General features: G+C 30.0%; 1 protein-coding gene across 7 annotated transcripts in view; it reads right to left on the bottom strand.

Moving 5' to 3' along the window:
• Window positions 1–650: 650 nt before the first annotated feature.
• The window catches only part of LOC124362982, a 93,785-nt gene continuing 79,069 nt past the window's right edge, over window positions 651–15,366 (bottom strand). For all 7 annotated transcript variants that reach the window (XM_046817974.1, XM_046817943.1, XM_046817922.1 and 4 more), the window contains 2 exons: window positions 2,743–3,073; window positions 651–2,131 (listed from right to left, as the gene is read on the bottom strand). In XM_046817974.1, the coding sequence (XP_046673930.1) occupies window positions 1,886–2,131; window positions 2,743–3,073 (577 nt within the window). In that variant the 3' untranslated portion in view covers window positions 651–1,885. The remainder of the gene's footprint in view (window positions 2,132–2,742; window positions 3,074–15,366) is intronic.

Raw genomic sequence — 15,366 nt, 5'->3', positions numbered from 1 at the left:
TCAAAAGATTACCTTTTTATGCAACAGAAAGGGAAATGTAAACTTTACAAAGTGAAACCTAACTTAGAAATGTAAGATAACTCATTCTCTGTGCAGACGTAATTGAAGAAATTTCCATGAGCAGTCCAAGCCACAATTATTACCAGAATCAAATATAACGCAACTACATTTTTCTCCATTGAGTAAAAACAAATATACATGTTATTGATTTACTGTTTTAGGCTAATATATTGTATACACTTTTGTATACACTTCTCTGTTTTGATATATAGTTCTCTCCAGTTTAAAAATCAACTTGTTCTAGGACAATTTAAACTGTAAACACACGTGAGAGGTTAGTAGAATTATCACAAAAGGGATTCTTGTACAAATATAAGTACTCAACAATTGCAGCTTTAGTAAGAAAATACAAGTGCAATGTTATATAAGTTAGACAACTAGTTAGTTACTAGTGTAATCCGTGTTCACATGTTCAGGGCAACACCAGTAGCTGAATTGTTCTATGGTTGTGTTAGAACAAGTAAACTGGTTATGTTAGAACAAGTAAATTGCTTCTGAATATGCATTTCTTAAAAAAAAAAACATTTGGTTTTACAAAACACAAATTTCACAGACATTAAAAATTATTGTGTGGTTGAAAAATAGTCACATTTAAAAACTGGAATGTTTTTTATTACAATATACCAAATTATTTAACAGATAAATACTTTAATTAAGTTCAGAGACACTATCTTGTTAATAAAAATCATTAATTATCGAAATGTAATGACCTGAATTTACAATTGAAGGCACTTTGAGGGAACTACAATTTATACATATTTATACACAACAGTAACATAAACTAATTTATAATAATATACAGTATAAAAAATTGAGATTTTATTCATCCAATATCATTAACCTACAGGACATCCAATGTCCTTAAACTAGATCTGTTATTATTTTCTGTAATTAAAAATATATACTTCTTTATTCTGAAATAATTTACAATACTTTATCTACTTGTCTATAGGAACGATAATACTAACTCCCCAATGAGAGTAAAATAGTGTCTTTGTGGCTGATCTGAACGGTTCATCACTGAAGAGCTTTCCTCTGTTCAGCAAGGTTCACTTAGATTGCAATGGCTGATCTGAACAGTTCATTACTGAAGAGCTTTCCTCTGTTCAGCAAGGTTCACTTAGATTGCAGTGGCTGATCTGAACAGTTCATTACTGAAGAGCTTTCCTCTGTTCAGCAAGGTTCACTTAGATTGCAATCGTGTTGCAACAAGTTCACTTCAGTCGTGAAACTGAGTAGCAGTGTAAAACACTCATAAAATATCACATTTATAGGTACACAACACAAAATTATCATCCAAACGGTAACAGTATTTTACTACATTAAATTTTATGGAAACATCTATGTGTATTTCAATGAAGTTTTAGCATTAATTTTATTAATTAGGCTGGGATAAAATATTTTAGCATAGCTGCAAGCACCAGTGTTTAAAATTAATTTGTATCTTGTACAAAATATTTACTAGTTAAAACGACTAAATCACATTTACAACCAGTATTAACTGTGTAAAAATAGATTCACCAGCTTTAGCTAAAAAAGAAAATAGCTGTCATAAAAAGCACATTAAAAAGTAGCCTATAAAACATGAAGTAAACACCATGTTCATGATTTACAATATTAATAAATCTTACAAAATAAATTAAAATATGAAATTATTATTAACAGAAACAATAATGATAGTACAATGAGGAAGTTTGCAAGATTTTAAACTTGAACCTCACTAAAAGTTTATACCACACTATAAATTAGCAACCAAGTGTTAAACTTAGAACATTTATTATTTTGTGTTGTGTAGAAAATATCAAACAAGGGCGTAAAATCTGTTCTATATGATCGTACACTCGCAACACCTCATGGTGAAGTAAACACAGTCTAAACCGCAGTTTGACTCTTCCTTTTCTGGCATCACAAAACCGTCAACTTCAGACGCATCGTTGTTGTTTAGAGCCATTGCCGCACTCAGGTCCTCATCTGGGGCACTTTGCTGTACGAAAATGGCATCTACATCCTCCTGATTGGCTAACGCCTTCCTCCTCTCTTGCGTCTCCGAACCAGTTGAGCTTGTCGAACTCTGAAATAAGAGAAATAGAAGCACTTATTGTTATAAGCACTCTAAATAATCTTATTGTATTTGCCGACAATTTTTATATGAAAATTATTATCAGTTGTGTAATAATTTTCAACTAGTTGGAGTTATTCCAGAGATTTACAACTTAATAGTGTCATTCCGAGCCTGAAAAATTTGCCAGGAAGGTTTTATAGGTAGATTTGAAGAAAAACTATAAATTAAAACTTATTATGTTCTATAAACTTAGAAATAATTTTAGTGAGTTCTATATTTTCTTAAAATACTGTTTTTATTGCCAAACTCTCACAATATAAACTTTGAAGATAGTTACAATAATGTATTGTAATTTATAGTAGGAGTTCATGTATAGTTACAATCTAAATGAGACCCATCTTGAAATTGTGTATAAATTGAAACAGTTTTATAAATTGTAAACCTGATTAAAAAGTTGTTTTTTATGAAGGTTTCAAATAATTTTTATTCTTAGTTTTACTTTTAAAAACTAGAAATAAAAGTTTTGTAATAAATTTACAAGAAGGTTACTACATTACAAACATAAATACAGTACAAATGAACTTTGTTAGTTCAACTCTACAACAAACATCTCAACACACCTCAATAGAGAGTGGGCGGTGGTATTGGTGCGAGGAGGTAACAGACGTGTTGCTGTCTAGCTCAGCAATCTCTGCAGAAGTGTTAATCTCTGCTGCAGTATTAATCTCCGCTGTGGTGTTAATCTCCGCTGTAGTGTTGACCTCTTCTGAAGCATTGAATCCAGCAGAAGTATTGATCTCTGCGACAGTACTATTGATCTCGGCTGGCTCACCGAGGCTAGAGAGATCCTCCACTTGAATACCAATATCGGCCATCTTGCGAAACGGCTTGTAACTAGGGCGAAGTGTATGAGTATGCGAGCTCACGCCATTCCCTGACACCATGCTCAGCCTGCAATACAACATTATTTTTTTACATCTTCCTTCGATATTTAAATTATTATAAAATAAAAAGATTGTTTGTTTCAAATTAAATTTCCCAATAACTTATATTGATATCATATAAAAAATATTCAACTTGGAAACGTATAGGGACTAAATTAGAATAGACATGTTGTATTATATAATAATTTTTTGAAAGTAATATTTAAACAGGATGTCATAGTTTACTAATGCTTTATATTCTATTAGCTTTATAACAATTACAAAAGTATGCCAGACCAGATGCCAGACCAAACTAGTGCCAAATAGTAATAAAAATTGCTCTGTAATAATGTCATACCAGAAGGCTTACTAGGAGACCATTGACATATCCTTGACAGGACCTGTCCTGATGAGGGGCATTCCATGGAGGATCATGCACCATCTATCTTGCGTATGACCTTGATCTTGCGTACATAGAAATTAAGTCATACAAATTTTCAAGTCTATAGCTCGGTTTGTTCTCCAGCTATCCCCCTGAGTGATAGATTTCACTAGTGCTCAGCCAGATCCTTTGGAGGAACATGCATTGTGATTTCTGGGAGTTCACAATGCATATAGAAAAGTGTCAATATAGTGGGTCTGATGATTTGTTCATTGAACAAGAAAGGTGTCACAAAAATAAAAATTTCTTAATTATTCGAGTGTTTGTTCATAAATTAAGCAGTGTCAATATACTATAAATAAATACATATGAAACGAAAAATAAATATATAAAAAACACGACCCCATCCCTGACATCTCAGACATACTGGAACAAACAAATACAAAGTTCCTAGGAGTCATTCTAGACCAAATTCTCACATGGAATGAACACGTCAATAATGTATGTAAATGATGAACAATGATATATATAGTGAGATGAATAAAATGGATCAGTATTCTGAATGCTGCCAAGTTTGCTTACTATGCTCTAATTTATTGACTCCCACAAAAGATGTGGGACTGCAGCATGGAGTGGATCATCAATCAGCCGGTAAATCTTAACAGAGTGCTCATCAATCAAAAATGGCCATAAGGGCACTAGCTAGCTGACCTTCATCAACAGAAAAGCTGTAGATAAGCATTAAAAGCACTTTGCATTCTGACAGTTACTAGCATCTACATCCTTCAAGTAGTTCTTCATGTTGACAACCTCAACCTTAAAACAAACCAGAATGTTCACATTTAAATACAAGGCATGCAGGAATATACATCCTCCTCAGACATCAGACAACCATTTTCAAGAAAACTCCCTTGTTGTTGTTTGGTAAGCTGTTACCATGTAATTTTCAAGGTTTGAAAGGAAAAATCCTCAAGAAAGAACTATAAAAATACCTTTGACCAACTTAGATGAATTCCTGAGACTTATACAATGAAAAATAACTTAAGCTTTGACAATTTCTTGATAGCATTGGGTTTGTAATGAATAAATGAACAAAATAAACATATACATATCTCTGGATATAATATTTATGGCAAGAAAGTACTTGCTCCCCTGAGACTTGAACCCGAATAAGAGTACATCTCACTGGTCCTTCCAATAGCCTACTATACCCAACAAGTAGGATTTTTGAGGAATCCAGTTTGAAAAATAACTCTAACACCCAAGCTTGCAACACTAGCAAAAGATTATACATAAAACAATTGAATTTGAAAATAGGTCAAGCAGTTCAATTTAATTTGTTTACTTGCATCTCACACTTTGTAATAAATAATATAGTCTATTGGATAGTGCTAGTTTTTCCTGATTTAGAAAAATAATATTATACACTATTTTTTGTTTTAAATCATGCTATTTATTGACAAAGTGTAATATTTCATTTCATTTTTAATATAATTAACAGTAAAATATATAGCACAAATCTTATTAAAAACCTCATATCTACAGAGTGCACGGAAGTGACAAAGCTCCTTTTACAAATTACTTCACCTGGCTCAGGAGACATCCTGCCATCCACAAAAGGAACTTCCTCTCAATAGTTTTAATTACTGTATTTTTGTAACTCCCCTTCCCTATTCCAGATCATAATGTCATAGTCAATGTGGTTTTAGATGAACAATCTATAAAGTATCAGCCAAGAAAGATGCGCATAAGAAAAGTACTTTCCCCTAATCTTACTGCCCCTACTATATAAAAAGAAAAAAAATAATTTTACAAGTGTAAATAACTACCATCATTATGCTGTGCTTCAGCGTTGTATTTTTGATTTCCCCCCCTTCAAAGTTCAAAGAGAAATACATGCTTAGACTTATTTAAGACTACTTCAGCTCAACCAAGATATTACCAAGATCTTCAGATTTTTATTACTTTTAGCAAGTCTAGCTACATCAGATTATATTTTCTTGAACTTCATGTACAAGGACTCAAAGACCTTGTCATTTTAAAACAAAAGTAGATCTTCTGAATGACCAATAAAATGCTCAGATATTGTAATTTGTGGAAGTATTTAATCAAAACCTACAAAAAAGTCTCTATCTTTAGATGACAGTTTAGACTTCAAGTAGCTATAAAAACTTCTAGAATTCTGCCTTTTGCAATGATCAAGTAAGTACTATATTTACCTCTTGCATCAGGCCAGAGTACACTGCATAATGATCTGGATTTTCAACTACTTAAATGTTCTACAATCAGAGTGGTTCCACAAGCAGTTTGCATTACTAATTAATTGCACTATAATACTTAAATAATGTGAAGATTTAACGAATATGAAGGGAAAATAGTTTTTCCCTTCATACAATATAATTTTCTTCAAGAAAATTTGGATTCCATTTAAGGAAATTAAATGAAAATGTTAGCTACTCATAACTGAATGTACTTATCTTCTTTTGTAGTTTTTAATTTAAATTCAAAGTCAATTATGAGTGCTCATGAGTATACTAAATAGGTGTCAACTAAAACTAAGTTACCGGTACTGTGATAACCAATATGGTAATTGGCACATTGGTTTAACAACATTCAACAAATTCATCAAACCCACATTGGGACGAATCGAACACCATCAATAAAGCACGGTATGATGGTTCTATAATCATGATTATTACTTTATTTATAAACTTAAATGTATTTTTTCACATCCCATAGTGTGAATGTAACCACTACTTTAATTTAGTGTTTTATACTAGTAATCAATGCTAAGACTGTAATATCACAGTCTGTAGAGGTTGTACCTATTTTTAAATAAAAAAGTTATGTTGTGAGTGAACTATAAAAACATTCCTAATATTGTGCATAGAAGACGACAGAGAAGTGAACACAAACCATTGACCATGTTAATAGTTTCCAGTTGGGTGTCATAACAGAGGCTTACATGTGCCTCGCACATTCACTGGGAGATAACCGAAATGGAGAATGTCAAGTTATCAGCACACTGTATACAAGGCTGACACCTTGTTATCAGAGTAGGGCTATTGGATGAGTTCAGATGTACTCTGGATAGATGATCAGTCATCAGTGTTACTCTGATGACCTGTACATTATTTAATTTATAATTTAGTAGTGACCATTCTAGAGTTGTGCATTAGTGAAGCTCAAATACATGTTACAATCTCTTATTGGTATTGATATATCAAATCATAGAAATATCAATTTACTGCATGTTACATTGAATATGTGAAATAGAGTGTTTGTGGAAAATGTTTGAAACATTTTTTAACAGCGTGTTTAATCGTGTTCTTTTCTGATGCTATATAAGGATAACTTGAATATAGTTTTCTGAGTATTACCAGTAATGTTAAATCCTAAGCTAAAGTAAAGCCCACTGAATACTATCAATTAGGTTAGATCCTGTAGTAGTTGATAGAATGTAGTCTCCTGAGTATTATGAAATATATGTAGTTCCACCTCTATGCAATATCCTTATAATTACCAATGAACTTGGTTAATATAAAGTGCTAAAAAATAACTTAATTAATTAATATAAATAAATACATTGACTAAATATTTCCCTGAAAATTATCACTGAGGTTCACTCATATTGATTGGTTATACAGTAACTGATCAATAAGTACACTAATATTTTTAAGTATTATCAGAGTATTATTATCGAGATTGGTGACACAAACTCATCATGTAAATGTGATCCACAAAGTTTTAAATATCCCACTTTCACAGGAATATTTTAACACTCTGCACTTTACTCAATCAAACATATTGTGATATTGACATACAGTCTGTGAATAAATAAACATCAACAAAATAAACCAGGACCAAACAACATACTGTACATATCAGCTAAAAAACCTATACATGTACCTGTAGGATGTGTATAGAACATTTAACAGAACCAACTGATAACCATAAAATGTAACCAATCATGAAAGAAATGTGTACAATATGGATGTGGACATACATGGTGATCAACTCAAGGTGGCGATCATTGAGATCTCTGAAAGTATTAATTTTACAGCAAACTTTAAATTGGGAACTGTACCTTATTTTATATTCTTATTACAATTATGTAGTTATAGTTTTAAAATTCGGTTACCATTTTCAATGTGACGGCCAACTTTCTTCAAGTATAATCAAATCACCATAAATAATTACTTTCAGTAATAATCTATCAATTATTAACTGTATAAAATAGTTTGTGACATGTTCACAACTTTCTAAGAATCCATTGAAAACAAATTGCACTCTGTAGTTGAATTTTTTGTTTTCAAATGGTAAAAAACATTGCTTCTTTAACAACTGTTGAAAAAAGTTCCTGTTTTTTTAGCACTCCTAGTGGCTAAATGGTTAAGTATATCAAAATAAAACTAGGAATACAAAAGGTCTTGGTACTGCATGTTAAACTCAGATCCGTCAGAAGCAAATAGAGATTTCAATAAGAAATTTCAAAGTTGACCGCCATATTGGAAAGTGGTGATCAAATTTTTAAATGTTAATCAAGAATCAAGAATCAAGAAGATTTATTGTCGTTAAATACACACAGGTACAATAGACATTGTCAGTCAATATAAAATATATATAATCTATTAAAGTTCTATGGTGGTTATAACACAGTAATAAGTAATGTTTTTCTGTAGTAAGTTTATATACATAAGTGGTTTTACTTTCTAAAACTATATTAAAAAAATTGCATAATAAATATTCACCAGTGCTAAAATTCAAATACTTACAAATAGGAAACACAAATGAATAATTTATCACAAAATTTACATTGAAAAATGAATATAACAAATTAAAATAGTTTGACTAGAATGCTGAGCTTAAATTAAAAGATTTCAAACTGGTACAATTAAAACTAACATATAAACAGTACAAATTAAAACAACATTTATAGTTAAAAAGATGTATCAGACCATTTAAAACAGACTATCAGAAAATTATGGTACTTGTATCACAGACTAAGAATTCATCCACAGAGTAAAAAGGTGCAACCTTAAACCAATTCTTAAGAACTGTTTTAAATTTATTTAGACTCGTTGTCCATGCACTATCAGGTAATTTATTAAACAACTGCACCTCCATAAAGCAGTGACTTTTTTTAAATTTTTCAAGTCTTACTGGTATTAAATTTAACATATATTTAGCTCTTGTATTATAATTATGGATGTCTTGACGCACCTCATATTTGTCTAGATTTTCTTTAACTCTCATTAAGCAACAATATATATACATAGATGGTACTGTCATTATGGAGAACTCTTTGAAAATTATGTTAACTACTGTATGTAATTTTAATAAGCATACAAAATAAGGTAGTTTCTAATTTAAAGTTTTCTGTAAAAGTAACACTGTCTGAGATCCCAATGGTGGCCACCTTTAGTTGATCACCCTGTATACTCTTATCTTGCCATGAAGAGGAAGGTGACAATGAAAGGTGTCAAACTTTTGCTTTTTGATTCTTTTGTTTCTTGTTTTATTATGATTATAAAAATCTCTACTAGTTAATTAAAAAAAACTGCTGTTGTCAGTTATAAAAGTCAATTACATTCAGAGTTTTATAGTTTGACAGATGTTCATCATACACTTTTTTAGTTAGTTTATTCATATTCCAAGCAAAATAATAACAAAATGGAGATTAATAAAAATAAATGATCCAGCACTCCAGTTGTGTAAAAATGGTCTTTTTTATATAACTATGGTTGTAGTGTTCTTATTTCTGTTAAGTTGAGAAGACTGTTCAAGTGTCATGCAACAGCAATTCTGTTAGGGCACAATTATAATAGACTGAAATATTTATAACTATTTAGAGGCTGTAGAATTGTAGTAATAACTATTAAAATTTCATTTAAATACAAATAAAAACATTATTCCTTCAGGCAGTATAAATAGATTGATAAGAATACATTGGTAAACTGCACCTGGCTAAGTGTAATAATTACTGTGATATTTCACAATGTGATCGTGTTGAGCATATGTATATTTTGTGTGAAAATACTGTCATAAATCTAATTTTAGCAGTACACTACAATTGTTTATAAACTAGAATGGTAATGAGTGTGTCTAATTCCACTATATTGAGTTCAATTAACACAATTGTTGACGCCTCCATTCATTCACACCTCTCCCTCCCCTCCGCATCACCAGACTACGTTTTGCTCAAGGCTATTTTTAAGTCTAATATGCTACTATATGTTATAAAATTAGCTAAGTAGATCACTCCCTTATCATTCCACTTCTCCCTCACTCTTCCATCGCCTCATTGGAATTTATTAGAAGTAAACAACAACAGTCTCAACTTAACTTATAATAATCTCAACTTAACTGCCAATTGTCTAAGAATACATGTGATCACTCCTCTTACCCACCTTCTTCATAACTCTTTCTTTGTAAATATTTGTCAGAAAATTATGAATCCTCAATGTCACTCCAAAACTTGTTAATGTTACAAACTCAGTTAAGTGGTTTTAACTCGTTTACTGCCCAAACATTCGTTGTGTTTGAAATAGATTCTACATAATGCAAGAAGTATTAACTATATACAAAAATCACCACTCACATAAATTATATTTGAATTTGGAATAAAATTAGAGACCACTTATAAGACAATTTATTGCCTTTTAATTTTATAATCTTCACTGCTGCATGAGATATGAACCAAATTCAGGACAGTCAGTATAATAGGTAATGTCGTTCATTGTACCCACATGTGTTAAGTACAAGTAATACATTAAACCAAGAATCCTTAGAAATAATCAAAATTGCAGTTTAAAGTTATCTCATAAGATCCATCTGAAAGCTCACAAGAGAAAAATATTCATTTGTCTGACGATTTGTCTCATGGCTTTTTAACTTCTTGAATTCAGTTATATCTAGTATGAGTTACTGGAGTGGAAGGAAAAATAATTGTCAGTGACATGTGGCTCAAAGCCATGAGATGTTGTAATACCTTGACAGCATATACCATTGGTTCAATTGCTTCTCTACATTGGCAGACCTGTGACATTGCCAGTAGCAGATTAAGTTTAATATGTCTAGTAATTTTCCCTTTCTGTATTTTGCAAGTAACATTTTTTGAAATAATTCCAATATATATGTTTGAATTACTTTTAGGTTATATTGTTTCCTATATAACCTAATATAATATAATTATTTACTTAAATCATAGACCATTTGATGATCTAAAAATGTTCAATAAATAATTTTCATAAGAAATTAATTCATGACATCTTATATGAAAGATTGTGGTAATTTTAAATTTTGGAACTAAATCTTTTATAGAAACGTTGGAGTGCTTTATAGAAAATTAAAATTATTGGACAATTGTGAGTTTCCTTTTATATAACATAGTTTTTCCAATAAAAACAGTTCCTTCTTCAATGAATAATCCAATAAATTTAACAACTATCTTTACGCCATAAAAACATCAGTTCGTTATTTCCGTCCTTTCCTATAAAATCTGATAAAATCTTGCCTAGTCATGCCTCGCTAACAAAGCGTTTCTGGACTTATGTTTATACGAACTTTTTTCATTGTTTTGTTAAGAGGAAACCACCTGAGAAGTTTGTCGGGTTCCTCATGGGACACCCTGTATACAAGATCCCTGTAGTGAGCATAAAATTTACATCACTGAGTATACCGGTATTAATAATACATTCAATAAATGCTCAAAAATTAAAATTTCATAGTTGATGAGTTACAATTGAATTTGGAACAAATCTTAGAAGTGGAAATCTTAGAATCTGGAAGAAAAGTATTCAAGAAATGAAGTATGCAAGTATTATACAAGTTTAATGATTAAACCTCTTGTAGACAAAAACTGCTGTACAAGTACTGTAAATAGGAAACAATGTTATAAGGATTAAAGCTCTTTAAGAGGAAATATGTCTCAAAACCAAGAAAGTAAGCTAGAGTGTACTTGTAGTTGGAATTTGAAACCACTATTCACCACTTGAACTTTATTGGCCAACAAGCTAGAAACAATCTCGAGTTTTGTTACATAAGAAAAATGTTGAGATTTTTAAAAATTGAACATTACTTTTTAATTATTTTATGTTGTTGTACATTATTTATAAGATGTCTTGTAAAGGAAAGACTATACATGTACACATTTGAATAGTTCTTTGAATATGCAATTAAACGTTTTAATAGAATAGGACTTTGAAGTTTTTTATGTTCAATAACGGGCAAATCAAGAGTAATGAGACATCTTGCATAACCCTACAAACAAAAATAAGCAAGTAAAATGTTTGAAGAATGCTATTGTAGAACAAAAATCAAGATGGTCACTAGAACAGCCAGTTTTTTTTTTTTAACCATCAGAGTCCTATTTTACAAACCGCTTGTTTTTTCGGAGGTAACCCTATATTCTACAAAATGTAACTTCTAAATTACTATTGCAACATTGTAAAGACTCCAATACAGCAATCATTTGCAGTTAGATTAAGCAGTTAGCTATTGAATTCGACATTTTAAAATACAGCTAAATTATAAGTACAATCATTCAACAGACTATCTTCCATAACATTATTTTATAACACTTAGTTTGTAATTGAATTGATTTGCACTATATGTTATTTGTCATGTAATGAATTATATATATTATATAGCGATTTATAAATGTTATTTACATAAAGCAATGTCAATACTTATATTTGTTGCTTTATGTAAATAACATTTTTCTTAATCGCTCTTCTTTTGCATAAATAATATGTATTGTTATTGAACTTAGTATGTTACAATCACACAAAGCCAACCATTAAGGGACTCTAATAACCCAAAAATCTTCAACATTATTTCATATCCAAAGCATTATTATAGAATTATTACAAAGTATAAGGAACATACCATTTCTTGAACTGGAAATAAGCAATAATAATTGGTACCAAATATATTGTTAATACACAAAGAAAAAGAGCAACCATAACATCTTCGATCTCCATGTTAGACTGACTGACTGAAGGAACAGTGAAGCTCAGACCAGACACTGATAAGAACTTGCTGATTTGACACTTGGTGACTGACAGAGCAGTACACAGAGCAGAACACATAAACATCCTGGTCACCTCTCGGAATGCCTATTGTGCCGACAGCCGGCTGACAGTGACAGTTCTGACAACTTGAGAGAGAAATAAAAAATTGTGTTATCATTTTACTTGTTTTGTGCGGCTTTTAAAACCACTCAAACTTTCTAAAATAATTTTTTTTAGTGAACATAATGTTAAATCTTGTATTTAAACTGCGACTATTCGTTTACTAACACATTTTATACTTAACTTTTGCAGTTAATACTTTAATTGCTTCCTGCTTCTTCAACACTGTTAAAATCTTGACACATAACATAAGTTTGCACAAATATAGTAAATATTTAGTTGACTCCCTATATTTATAATTTTAAATGCTAAGCTGTATTAAAACTATAATCTTTCATTTCATTCATAAGTACTGAATAAAATTGACAGTTAACTATGATTTATAATGAAGCAATCTATGAAAATATGAATTTATTGAAACAGTCAATTTACCTTCTAGTAAACATTTTATTTTAAATTATATTTTTCAAGGGAGAGGCTAGTTCTCTTTTTTTATGTGTAGTTCATCTTTTAAAGTGAAATGTCTTTCAATCAATTCATCTTATGACATTTGACAGCCAAAAAATATACACTACAGGATTTTGAATATAAAAGTTGCCACCTTTATTACACATTATGTACAGTACATACATTTCATAGATATTATTTTTTACTGGAAGGGTACCATTTTTAATAATATGTGGAATGGGGTAATGGAAAAAGAGAGTTATAGTACAGGGTGTGACTTATAAAATCTCGTACAATTATATGAACTCCTGTTGATAGTTTGAAACAGTTCACAGCAGAATCTGATGACTAGGCCTAGAACTATTACTGACAGGACCTAGTGGCTATCCCCACTATGACGTCTGGGATTTAATTATTGTTGCTTTAAATAAAATATTTGACCTAAATAAATATTGTTCATTTCACATGGTTTGTTTTATACACTCATAAATGTCTAGCTGTATTTTATAATATTTAAAAATAACGAATTACATAATACTCTACCCAAACAACAAGAACAATTTTAAACATTCTTCAACTTTTATGTTAAAACCCTTATGAATATGAATTATTTTTTAATAATGTTTTGGAAAAATGTATACTATAATGTTAATAGCTTCAAGAGAGTGAATACTAACTTGTTCATGTAATAATTATCAAGTTTATTGAAACAGTAAGTGAAAATCAAACAAAATCTTTTTTTACTATGAAGACCATTTTACCCTACAATAACAGTTTTGCAGATTTGGGAAACAAGTAAACAGGAACAAAATTCTCCAATCAGCACTAAACACTTTTGATAGATAAAGGAAATGATTTATTTCTAAAGATATGGATTTTGTATTTTTATGATTGATTTTAATTGTAATGATAAAAAGTATTAACATGACAATACCTAAAAAATCAAATTTAGTGACTAATGAAACTGAATTTTCAAGGAAATAAAAACTGTACTTTTTCATTATTTTTCATTTGCCCGTTATTAATAATCAATTACAGTTTTTAAATAACAGAATGCTTAGTCCCTTTGCACTGCTAAAACAATATTGTGATAGTTTTAGTAATGTTCAGTCTGCCTATAGGATCGACACAGGAGTTGTAAGGGTTAACAACTATAGTTACTCGGGTGTAACAATAATTAACCGTTGACACTCCCTAACCCCCCTTGATCCCTTCTCCTAAAACGTCTTCATTAATTAAAGAAAGAAAGGAATTATGATATGCTCTTTCGGAGGTTGTGATGTAAAAGTATGTATAAAAATAGGACTAACTTTCATAGTTTCTTAAATTGGATTTATATATTTATTATTGTGTTACATAATATACAAGTTATAGCTAGATAGTTTAAATAGATATTATACAAATAAAATGGCATCAATTATTGGCAATACTGCTTTGAACATGTGTACATTTTGTTACAGGTTACTTTAAAGTTGTATATAGTCGATGTAGCACCTTATCCATACAATAAAATCTCTGCAAGCTATGCATGGTCAATGTAATACAATAAATCACTTTTTAGTCTGATCTGTAATGATAGGTACGAGCAAAAGAAAAGGCTTATGTGTTTCTAACTTTTGTTAATATTTGAAATATTATGGCCAATCGACCTTTATATTGTATTGTTTTCTATTGTATATTTCTTCTGAATACTTTTTAGGAAAAATTCATAAAAATTATAAAAAATGTATTTTCTAATATTTAGGAGTTTTTTTTCGTATTTTACACAATCATAACAGACCCTGTTTGCCACATAAGGTTTTCAGTTAAAGTGAGAAGAGATGTCTAACAACTTTTTACATTCCTATTCCATAAATTATTATTAAATACGGTTAAATCATCCAATACAGACAAATACTAAATACAAAATGCTTCTATTGTTTGTTGGTCCTAAACGTTATTAAAAAAATAAAGTGACTTAAAATATAAATAACTCAAAAAATTGTCAATACAATAACAAACATATAATCAAATTTGTCATTAAAACCTGTTCCAGTTAAAGAAATAGAACAGAAATTGCTTTTTGTCTTTAATGCTATTGCGAACATCAGTAAGCTAGCTAAATTTAAATTATGATGAATTAATTCAATAAAATTAAATAATGAACTAAAATATTAAAACTACTATTTTCTTCCTCTTCTTCAATGGAACAGTGTGAAATCATTTTAAAAAAATCCTGTATTATAAATCAAACCTGCATTTAAAACAAATAGGTTTGTTTATGTATTTTAATATATTTATGTATTATAAAATATTTTTTCAAATTCCGATTAGGATTTTATCTCAAAACCAACAATTATTTTCATTTGTTTAGCAATT

This window comes from Homalodisca vitripennis, chromosome 1, assembly GCF_021130785.1.
Source record: "Homalodisca vitripennis isolate AUS2020 chromosome 1, UT_GWSS_2.1, whole genome shotgun sequence".
Lineage (NCBI taxonomy): Eukaryota > Metazoa > Arthropoda > Insecta > Hemiptera > Cicadellidae > Homalodisca > Homalodisca vitripennis.
The sequence above is the reverse complement of the archived record's forward strand: the minus strand, read 5'-3'. Positions and strand labels throughout refer to the sequence as shown.